General features: G+C 41.5%; 1 protein-coding gene across 13 annotated transcripts in view; it reads right to left on the reverse strand.

Moving 5' to 3' along the window:
* Positions 1 to 242: 242 nt before the first annotated feature.
* The window catches only part of camk2b2 (calcium/calmodulin-dependent protein kinase (CaM kinase) II beta 2), a gene marked incomplete at both ends in the record, with an annotated part of 21,843 nt that continues 9,749 nt past the window's right edge, over positions 243 to 12,336 (reverse strand). For 3 of the 13 annotated variants that reach the window (XM_080018089.1, XM_080018084.1, XM_080018090.1), the window contains 9 exons: positions 243 to 478; positions 570 to 664; positions 1,003 to 1,078; positions 1,808 to 1,856; positions 2,825 to 2,869; positions 3,478 to 3,546; positions 9,092 to 9,129; positions 11,566 to 11,637; positions 11,937 to 11,979. In XM_080018089.1, the coding sequence (XP_079874215.1) occupies positions 243 to 478; positions 570 to 664; positions 1,003 to 1,078; positions 1,808 to 1,856; positions 2,825 to 2,869; positions 3,478 to 3,546; positions 9,092 to 9,129; positions 11,566 to 11,637; positions 11,937 to 11,979 (723 nt within the window). Of the gene's footprint in view, positions 479 to 569; positions 665 to 1,002; positions 1,079 to 1,807; positions 1,857 to 2,824; positions 2,870 to 3,477; positions 3,547 to 9,091; positions 9,130 to 11,565; positions 11,638 to 11,906; positions 11,980 to 12,336 lie in introns of all 13 variants that reach the window. The other 10 variants (XM_080018085.1, XM_080018086.1, XM_080018091.1 and 7 more) reach the window with 9 other exon arrangements.

Below are 12,336 nucleotides of genomic sequence, written 5' to 3' on the forward strand. Positions count from 1 at the left end.
GGAAAACTGTCGATCTTGTCTTTCTGAGTAAAAAAATAATAAAAAAAGAAGTATGGCTGTACATGACAGTAAGCAGATGAGCATGTGTTCAATATTTTCAATCTCAATCTTCTCAATTGACCTTGATTCATTCCACTTTTTAAGACTTCCAGTTACTTCCTATTTGCGGTTACTAACTCTAATGCGAACGAACGAATGTGCATGTGTGTGCATGTGTGTGCATGTGTGTGCGCGTGTATACTTCATCCTTGCAGAGGCGCGGCGGGTGCTCCGGAGCAGTGGAAGTGGACGTTCTGCCACCGGCTCTCCCTGCGGTGCCACACTCTGGTCTCCTCTGATTGGCTGGAGCTAGGGCGGCCCTGCCCATCCACAAACTGCGTGAGGCGGATGTAGGCAATGCAGGCCGCATCGTCCCCGACGACGTGGACGTGCGGGTTCAAGATCGTGGTGTGGATGGGCTTGTTGTTTTTGGAGAGAACTGAGACAAACGGAAGACGCAGTTAGGGATTGCTCTGACCTAACCAAAACAACAAGCGATTAATTGACTGTTTCCTTTTGAAGTGTCTTACGATTGTCAAAGTAGAACCTGTGGAAGTCCATTCCCTCCACTAGGTTCCCCAGCCCCTCCGGCTCAAAAGAGGTCAAACCGGGATCACAGATCTTCCTGTTCACGAAAATACACACTCAAGACCATCAAACACCACTTCCATTCCTGAATAAATTGAAAACATTATCATTTTATTATAACTATTTATAATTATTTATCTTAATAATTATCATTATTTCTTCTATTAAAAATAAAAAAAAAAATATATATATATATAATATAATATTACATTATATATTATTATATATATTTATTTATATAAATATATATTTGCTATGAAAGAAATATGCAGACCCTCCATAGGAATATATAGACTTTCGGTTTGTTCTTGTCGTTTGTCGGATTTGGTGTGAAGCCAGCTTTAAGGTTCAAGGTTGGGTACAGTATGTACTTACGCATAGGCCTCAAAGTCTCCATTGTTGACGGCCTCGATGAGCTGCTCCGTGATCTTTATTATCTCCTGTTTGCGAGCTACAGAGGGAGACATCCAGGTACGTTGTTTTATACGCACACACACGTAAAATATACTACGCGTATATACGCACGCATACACACACTGACTCACAGACACTCATTGACTTGTCTCTCAAATTTGTTGTTAATTCATTAAATGCAAATTGAATACCATCCTTGGCGAGTGCACGCAGAATAATTTCCCCATGAAGTAAGATTTTCGTGAAATCTACATTAAATACACCGAGGAGAGACTATTGCCATCTGATTTTCTTCCTTATTTTTATTTTCTCGTTGATTTTTGGGATTTATTGTAAATTGCCAACTTTTATTATTATTTTTTGTTTATTTTACTGTTTATTTTTGTTAGTTTTTGGGTTTATATTTATGGATTATAATTATGTTTCTCACATATTTGCCATTTTTTATTATTTATTATTTTTTAAATTGTTCTGATTTATTGTAAATTTTGGGTTTATTAACATTTTTATCTATTTTGAGTACATTTTTAGGTTTGTTGTAAATTGCCACACTTTTTCATGTTTATTTATCTATCTATCTATCTATCAATCAATCTATGATTTAAGTATTTTCCCAATAGAAATTTACCAATTAAATTCTATATTTTGGATCTTATCTGATAAACTTTTCCTTCTGTTCATGCTGTGTTGTTTTGCCATTCTTGCCCTGGATCTTTTCTCTTTTCTCTCTCTGCTTCTCATACACAGAGGAGTGTGTGAGTCCCACCTTTCACGTCTTCATCCTCGATAGTGGTGGTGCTGCTATCAGACGAATCCTGTAAAAATGCAAATGAATGTCAGTTTTCCATCCCAACAGACAACAATAACCAAACAGACAGACAGACGAACAAACATTGTGTAGCGCTTGAAGTTTGCAAGTTCTCATCAAGTTTACAGAGTTCACGACATTGACCATGTGCTGAATTGTCCCCACATACTGCATTACATGACAATACACATCTACATTTAACGTAACACAATTATATCCTTTCTTTTTGGAACTGGTTGACTGGCAGCCTTTTAAGATTGCATCGCCGGGCAGTGAGCGACAAGTGTCACGCTGCGAAGATGCATCATTTGAACACGGGGGTGGGGGGGGGGGTGGGGGCAGTGTTACACAACAGATGTCTAAAACACGATACATGAAGCCTCTCTATACCCTCTATATATACATATTTACATATACAAATATATATCATGCACCAATATAAAAAACGACTACACAGAAATGTGTATATTAAATGATACATAGCAAATTCTGTCAGACAACTTGACGGCGCCACATGCTTCCATGCCCATAATCTGCAAGCGTAGTCAAGCAGCCAATGCTCTATCTGCTTTGCTGCCTGCTTGCTTTCTGTGTTGCTGCGCTCCCTTCACCTCCCCTGCATCCGCCTGTCGGGCTCTACTCTTCCATCCAATGGGGGGGATTCAAGCTCATCACTCCTTTATTTCTAGCTCACGATGTACATCTAGTTTGCTGTACACTTCGCTGGGAGTGATGAGCGGTAGAGCCCGGACGCCAAAACTCAAACGGTGAAAAATACATGAAGATCATCCTAAAGTAAATCTAAGAGTTGTCTGTCAGAAATGAAAAACACAAACTGCATAGACGACCGCTTTAACCTCATCCGACTCCATCTACAGACCAAAATGACAGATGACGGAGAGAGAGACACTAAAAGCGATGAAGGGAGGGAGGGAAAGAAGGGAGGGGGTGTGGAAGGAAGGGAGCAGGATGTACCTTGTTGCCATCCACTGGATTATAGATAACGGTAGTCTGAGGCTCCTGGAGGAAGAATGGAGGGGGTGGAGGAAGTGACGGGATGGATAAAAGTGTAGACGGGAAAGAATTGATAAGGCAAATTAAATTAACGTGAGGGAGGTTGGACAGAAATTGGAATGGATGAAAATGCTTATAAGTGCTTACATTTCAATGTAATGCAACACACACACACACACACACACACACACACACACACAGACACACACACACACACACAGACACACACACACACACACACACACACACACACACACACACACACACACACACACACACACACACACCTCATCATTGTCCATTTAAAGACCAGATTGATGAATAAATTATATCAATTTAAACACCATAGGGGGCTATGGGGGGCACATAGGGACTATGTTGTGCACAACAGAGTTATTTGGGCAGGCACATAATGCATTATGGACCATGGACATGAAAGTAAAAATAGGATAAAGTGGCATCTAATGTGATCTAATCCAATCTCTCTCTCTCACACACACACACACACACACATACACACCCACACACACACCCACACACACACACACACACACACACACACACACACACACACACACACACACACACACACACACACGTGCAGCGCTGCATACCAGTGCAGCAGAGGGGGTGTGGCCTTTGGGGCTGGTGACTATGCTGTTTCGGGCGCTGTTTGTCTGGGGCTGTGCAGGAACACACAAAATCCTAAATTAGAACATGACGTGGCAAGAACTTATTTGTGCAGTCTTTTCGGTTGCGTGGTCACAATCAGGCATTTTACAATCAAAACAAACGTGAGACACCAGTGGCGGGGGTAACCCAAGTGAAGTCAGATCTTTTCACCAATGCCCAAGATTTAAGTGTGATTATGATTTTGTTACTGAAAAGATGTAAATGATTGTATGTCTATGAATGAGCTGATTTGGCAAGCAAATATGAGTGTGCATTTTTGTATTTTTAGATCATTGATTTCGTTAACATTTCTGAGTTTTAATATTTTTCTTCATCTTCTTCATTTCTTCATCTTCACCTCTCTGGTTCACCGATTATTTCATAAGTTTTTGTATGAGACCATATATTCTATTTTTGGATATGACCTTTAATCTTTATGTCTTAATTTTTCTGTTATTTTTTGGTAATATTGGTGGTCTATCATTAGTGTTTTTTATCATTTGTCTATTTTATTTATATATATGTTTTATTTATAGATCTATTTCATTTATTTATATATAATCTTATTTATAAAATGTTTTTATTTATTTGTCAGTTTCTGAATAAACATCTATCTTAAATTAGTTGTTGTAAGTACACTCAAATGCGTAATTTTAATTATTTCATCAATCTCAGGCTGATTTACAAGCCAAGCAAGACGTCCACTCCACACAACTTCTACTTTCACCTTGTATGTAGAAGATAGTTCACATGTATAAGAATATATTTAATTCATATGTCAACAGTGTGGACATATGAAAAATGTGCTTTCAGTTAAGGAGCGTATTATGACATGAACGTCCCAATCGACATTGTGACAGACGATGATAACAGCAATGAGATGCGCTGAGATCGACATGTAATATGCGTGTATATAACAATGGCCGCGTATCAATAAAGTTCTATTCCTGCATGAGTTCCAGTCGGAGCAGGACTCCTCACCGTGTGTTCGTTCCTCCGCATTATTTCCGGGCTAGCAATGGGGACTTAAGCCAGCATAGCTGAACAATTCAACTCTGCCAACAGGTTGTGGGCCCAGAGTTACCCAGAGTTACCCAATGATCCAGTGATTTGCCACAAAGAGAAACGTTGCGACATATGAGAGTTGGTCTGGCGTCTGGTGAGAGCTAGCATGCTATGCTAGCAACATCAATCGACGAAACGCCAAGTCGAGTAGCCGTTGGTCTTTACTAGTTTTTGATGGAGATGAAAGGAACTATGACATTTTTGGGCCATCTTCGGTTGCAAGGGCTAAAGGACACTGCTTTAAATGAGCCAAATGAGGAAGAAGAACCGTCAGAAGATGAGGCAAAAAAATGCAGCGGCATATGCGGAGCTAATCCAGTTTTCTGGGTGATGAAAGTTTGTCGCTGGTTATGCGAAAAGTGACGGTCAATGAGCTGAAAGTGCTGGAGATTCTGGGAGACCATTATGCAGGCAAAGGGAAGCTGTGTGTAATTAGCCCGTATAAAAGACTGACTTCACTTCAAAAGTCGAGCAGTGAGAGTGTGACTAAATGCGTTACACACGCAGAGACAGCCATCACAGCATTGAGGAACGTTGCTGAGACATTGAGTGACAGGCTGTGAGTAGCAATGATTTTGAAGGGATTGCTAGAATCATTCAAGCCATTCGCTATTCATGTCAAAACTAAACTACGGCACTACAAGGACACTGAGAAGATGATGATGATGCTCAATGGCGTCTCACGACAAGGTCATGAAGACGCAGCCGAGTGCGAACATCTTGAAGGCCAGAGTGAGAAACCCGTTTTGGCAGGTGAAAGTGACTGGGGAGCCGAGAGTACAGACATAATGTGCTTCAGATGTGGCCTGAGAGGACACAAAGACTGAGCGTTTCAGCGCAAGCAGTGGTGTAGTCGGTGTAAAAGAGCCACACATCAGCATCACATCTGCAGACGGAAACAGCAGCGGGGCAACGTACGAAAAGTTTCGGAGGAGGCGAGCACCAAGGCGAGCACCAAGGCGTATGCATTCCAGATGAGCGATGGGGATGCGATCAAGCCAGTCCATGGTGTCAGGGTGAAAGGTCTGATGGGGGCAACTTCGCATACCATCACAGATATAGCAAAGCTCGAGAAGTTTGACGACAGGTTCCAGGGCGAGACACACCGCGGGATACACGTCGTGGAGCGAGGAGGAGACGCGGAGGTTTGCTCAATCGACAGCAGAGGGCAATGTCACAAGACCTCGCCGAGACAGGCATTGACATCCCCTCATAGCCACAGGACATGTTTTCTGTAAAAGCAGCTACTGCCAGCAGAGTGACCATGATCTTTAAGCAAGGAAAAAACGTCCTACAACACAGAGACGGTAGAAAATTCCACATTCAAGAGTATAACAGACTATACTACTCACACACAGTAAATGAGGAATATGTTGACCAGTGTTAGGGGTGGTATGATATGCAGACATGGCATGAGATCTTAGGGCACCGTAATAATGGTGATATTCAGAAATGACAGAGTGTTGTTGACGGTATGACAAGTCAAGGGTAAAATAGACAAACCTGCAATACATTGCGAAGTGTGCACTCAGGGAAAGTTTATCCAAACTAGGACAGGGAGCCTGATGTAAGAGCCAAAGCAGCTCTATACACACAGATCTAGTGGGGCCAATAGACCCAGAGTCCACAGACGGGTATAGATTTGCGTTATCATTCACTGATGATTATTCCAGTGCAGTGTTTGTGTACTTCTTAAAATATAAGAAAGTGACACAGTGCAAGCAACAGAGAAGTTTCTCGCTGATACAGCCCCATACCGAAAGATTAGATGTATCAGGTCAGACAATGGTGCAGAATTCATGGTAAAGAATTACCGGGCACTTCTCAGCAGAAATGGGATAAGACATGGGACCTAAGCACCATACTCACGACATCAGAATGGTACTGAGGAGCGAAATGGCCACATCCTGTTTGACATAACTAGGTGTACGCTAATAGAGTGAGTTACCAGTTATGGACCTATGCATTGCAGACAGCAGCTGTAGTAAGCAGCTGTAGTAAGGAACAGATACGTTAACAATCACACAAAACAGACGCCTTACTTAATGTTGACAGGAAGGCGGCCTAACATTTCCAGGATGCAAAAGTTTGGGTTAATGTGTTATGCCTATATACCAGACAAGAGTAAACTGGACTCAAGGTGTGAGAAGGGAATCTTTGTCGGGTACGACGAGACTAGCCCAGCCTACATGGTCTACTATCCTGACGAGAGGGGAAGTGCCGAAGCACGGACTGGTAAAATTTGTGACCAAAACAATTGTAGAGCGGCAGACACAGACTGAAATGACACCTGATGACGATGACTTCGAGGCACGGAAAAGGGCAAGCAAGACGAGGCAAAATACTGATGTGAGTCCAGGAGATACTCAGGGCCAGGTTCCAGTAACTACACCTGAGGTGAACAGCCCAGCACAGGCAGGTGAAATCAACCATGAGCCTCTGCGATACCCTTCGAGAGTGAGGAAGAAACCGGGTTATTTAAGTGAGTATACTGTATATCTGGCAAGGAGAGTGATCAGGTACTGACTAACATAGATTATTGTTATGGATTAATACATAAGGTACCCTGAACATTCAGGGAAGCCGTAACCTCATCTAACTCGAAGGAATGGGTTAATGCGATGGATGGAAATGCAATCACTGAGAGAAAAAAACACATTTACCCTGGCCAACTTGCCTGAGGGTAAGAAAGCAGTGGGGGGTAGATGGGTTTATGCAGTTAAGGACAATGTTGATGGATCAGACAAATACAAGGCATGATACAGTATGTAGCCAAAGGATACAGTCAAAAGATACGTGAAGACTATGAGGAGACATTTTCTCCTCCTGCTAATTTGACCAGTATCAGGGTGTTGTTGCAAAAAGCAGCACAGGAAAACCTAATTTTATATCAGATCGATGTCAAAACTGCCTATCTACATGCACTAATAGATTGTGTGATTTACGTGGAACAACCAGAGGGCTATGGCAGCAACCAGACATGAGTCAATGTACCTAGTACAACTATTACAAGGCAATGATGAACGTCAGTACGGACTACCTAAGGTTTATGAGGATAACCAAGGCACAATAGCGGGAGAAAAGAATCCTGTAATAACACGGAGGTGTAAGCATGTTGACGTAAAGTCATCATTTCGTGAGGTCAACTGTGAATGATGGAAAAATACGTTTGAATTATTGCCCAACAGACCAGATGGTAGCAGATGTGATGACAAAACCTGTAACACAATTAGAGTTGACTAAGTTTGCAAAGTTTGTTTGGGGATTAACCATGTATGTGAAATGTATATGATGCCAGGAAAGATGTTGTTTCTTTCAAGATAACACTGTGAATCTAATCTAATCTGAGAGCAAGTGGGTGCGTTGACATATAGGAAAAATGTGCACTCAGTTAAGGAGCGTATTGTGACATGAACGTCCCAATCGACATTGTGACAGACGATGATAACCGCCAATGAGATGCACTGAGATTGACACGTGATATACGTGTATATAACAATGGCCGTGTATCAATAAAGTTCTATTCTTGCGTGAGTTCCAGTCGGAGCAGAACTGACACATCACCGTGTGGTTATTCCCTCACAATACTGTATTTGGGGATTGGAGAGACGGATTCTGTGTCATTGAATATAGACGATTCTTTGTATTCCAAAGACCTAAAGACATACTGTTGCATGAACCTGAACCACAATATAGTATATAGTATATTCATCTCTGGATAACTTTGATAGATAGATAGATAGATAGATAGATAGATAGATAGATAGATAGATAGATAGATAGATAGATAGATAGATAGATAGAGGGTTTCTAAAATAGCCCCATGGTTATGTACATTACTGTGGGAGTGTGGAGCAAGGGGGAAGCCAGGCTTATATAACCATAATCATTTGGTAAGAAATAATCTGAGATTAGCATCCAGCATCCAAGAGAGAACAGGCGAGGAAACAAGAAGTAGTTGTCGGGTGGTCAGAACGGGTCGGCCGGAAATAAATCTATACCTCGGAAAAAACTCAAATTTTCACCAAAATGTCACACTTGGCACATGTATACACATGCAATATCAAAATGAAATAAAAGAACAAATGTATAGGATAACATGCTGTATGTAGGAGTATATGTAGGGACTAATACTTACACCATACTTATACTGTACCTATACCTATACCTCAATATACAGTAGGTATAGGTAAATACCCATACCTAAACCTAAACTATTACTAATACTATGTCATTCACTGGGAGACGAGGTTAGGGGAACTGCATACAAAACAGTATACCGAACAATTTTGTACATAAAAGTAATAAATACCAACAGCGTTCCAGGGCTGTCGGAAACCCATTCAATGAGAAAGTTATAATAGCACTGTTGGATGACATTTAAGAACTGAGGGGGCCAAACCAGAGAGAACGAGATCAATGGCATAAGGAGCTCAGTTGAGAAATACATTTTAAAAAGCAATTTTTCACAGCTCTTTCACTGCGTCTTACCTTGATATCTGCCTTCTTGTTGAGGAGACTCTTGGCTGCTGCAGAGAAGCAGAACGACACACCCTCAGACGGAGGGGTACACATCCTACAACCTCAACTTTCCGCGATCGGCTCGTGCGTTCTCGTCAAGCGGCTGCCTTCATTTCAGTCAAGAGTCCCAAAAAAATAAACATACATACTTCATCGACCGCACTGCACGGCTCTATCTCTAAGCCCCCTTGCCCTTAAAACCTTCCCCTTTAAAACAGTGAAAGCAGAAGTCGGCGATAACCCTCCCTCCCGTAAACTGACATTTAAAAAGCCACGTAACGCAAGCATTAAAAGCAAACAAATAAATAAATAACTCTCCATCCAACTGGCACCTTCTAACCCTGTGATTCACTGCCCAAAGCATTAGATAAGCAGCGCGCCATAAAGCATCTAAATGATGCCCACTTTAATCCACGCGCACACGCATGCACATGGGGGATTAGGGGTGAAAGAGCACGGCGATGGCGATGCAGGTGCACGATAATGGCTTTGTTCATCTCCAAGGTGGGATTAGCTTAGAAGTGATTTGTAGGAAATATTAAAACATTTGGGAGAACAATGAAGAAAATCCACAAGCGTAAAGATTTTAAAGCATGTGGGCTTTGATCCAAGATGAGGGGGGTTTTGGGGGTTATTGACTGGTAATTCGGAAGGGATATACAGTAAACAGAGATATGCAAGAGAGATGATTCTGTACTGTCTGTGAGAACAAAAACAATAACAGGGATGCAAACGAATATGAATGAACGATATGAAAAATCGATACGCGGAGCAAACCCTGAAAGTCGCCGGATGTCTAAAGATTTCAAACTTTCCGGATTTGGAGCGGGAGAGAGAGTTCTGAGAGGCTGCTTACCTTGGCACACATTTCGGAAGCATTAGGGACAGATTTAGGGACAGGGCTTAAAAACCAGCGGAGGGGAAAATGGGTCATATGATGACGGCCACTGATGCCACTGTGGGAGATCGGCTTTTAATCACATCTTACGAACACACAGAAGTGTTTTTCAGGGTTTTGACACTAATGTGCCGAGAAAATGTTTCAGATTCCACTCAAAACACATGAACAACAGAAAGTAGCTTGTGCGTTACAAGATCAAAATTGCAAAGATGCACTAATTAGTCAGTTCCAGCCAGAATAGCAGCTCTGTGTTCATCCGAACAAGCTTCTCAATGAAAGTGAGCTATTAGTAGTGACGGTTCGACTCTTTTTTGAGATTCGGTTCTTGACTTCTCACTCAGAAGAGACGATTTTCCGACTCTTCATTATTTTGATTCGGTTGGTGTAACGCGCGGTGAGCATGAGAGGATGAACATGAACGATAAACAAGAGTCAGAAGAGTCGGTTCGGCTCTAAGTTGCGAATGGAATTCTCCGGAGAATCCTTTAATTCTATCAAAACTATTTACCTGGATGGAATGCAAAATGTAAGTCGGTCACAGTCAAGATAGATTATGCCTTGACCTTTTTTGCCTTGGACTTTAAATTAGTCCTCAGTAATTATTTCTCTTTTGTGAGTTGCACATTCACTCGCTTGACCACTGTTACACCCGACTCCTGAGTCCTTTAAAAGTTTTGTTCGCTGGGAACAAATCATTCACTAGTCATGCATCACTTACTATTAGTAAGGCATAATAATATGGGTTTGAGAGGTTTTAGGAGGATAGTAGTGTGTGGGAATCTTTCATTGCAAAAAGTGTGCTTTGGCAGAAACACTGACACTGAAATCTCCGTCTGTCCGTATGTATGTATGTATGTATGTATGTATGTATGTATGTATGTATATATGTATGTATGTGTGTGTATGTATGTATGTATGTATCTATGTATGTGTATGTATGTCCTTCGATTATCTCGATCGACTTCACACTTGGCTGCGCTGGGGACCCAAGCACGCGCAGTGTCGAATTTGGTGAAATTTGGACACACGTGTAATAGTAATAAACTTTGAATAAACAGCGAGGTGCTCTGTGCAGCTGGGGCGCTTTGTGACACCATCATCATTCGTCTCCAGCTCGGATTGGCTCTGATGGAAACATAACACCTGGACAACCCGCTCATTTTCGTCCCTTTACCGGCGCGTTGAAGTTCCGGACGTTGGCATGACCAGGATTTATGATCCAAAATCAGAAGTTATTGACTTTTTTTCCCGCATGTGGGACTATTAAATGTTTTGAGCGTGGAAATTGCTCCGTGGGGATCACAGCAGAAAAAAACCCCACCCCCCTTTTTTTTATTGCAAAGTCGTTCTTACATTTTGTCAAACTGCCATTTTGAACGGGCACGCAGGACAAAGGACTGAATCATTGACATTTTGTTGAACTGTGACGTTAATATGTCTTAGAAATTCTTTAATTTCGAACCGCATTTACTATTATAGGTAAATGGAGAAAGTATGACTCAATGTGAATTACTGCAATGGGAGCGATGGGAGATGAGGCTACCTTGATCCACTATGCTGGCGGTGGTGCCCACCACGGCACTGATTGACGCCGGCGCTGTGGTCTGCCGACCAACTGAAATCGAGAAGCAAGCAGAGAATTAATTTTCTATTAATACTTATAAATAGTATTAAAAACTGATATAGTCTATAAATAGTCACAAAGTCATGTCACAGAAGAAACATAATCACTGAATTCAGAATGGATCTGTCATAAATTCCTGTGGCATTTTGTGAGGAACTGTTTTCCTGATACGCTGTGTCAGCATGTCCGTGTCCTCGTGTGTTTGTGGAGCGAGAGACGGCATCACGGCCCGACGGCGAATCATTCCGATCCTCACATACATCTTTCATTTTTAAACAACTCAAACCCACCAGAGAAGTTTCTGGAGACCAGCATGGTAGTCAAAATGGCGCCCTAACAAAATCAGAATCAGAATCAGTTCATTCCTCCAAGTATGTGTTCATATACAAGGAATTTGTCAACAATTATTAAATAATTGAATAAATTGAATAGCAAATAAATAATACAGCCAAAAATATACAGAACATACAGGATATATAAAGTGTGATTCTATACACAGCATTTTAAATTATAGGCCTATAATGTATAATTTATAACTATGTTATTACTAAGTTATTACTATGTTATTAAAGTACCATGTTATGACACTGTTGTAATGGAAAAGCAACAGAGAGGGGAGTGAGAAGATTGATGTAACTGATTGATATGGAATGTAAAACCAGCGTGATCAATGTACTCCCATATAGGGTA

Source organism: Zeus faber (genome assembly GCF_960531495.2).
Source record: "Zeus faber genome assembly, chromosome: 17".
Taxonomy (NCBI): Eukaryota; Metazoa; Chordata; class Actinopteri; order Zeiformes; family Zeidae; genus Zeus; species Zeus faber.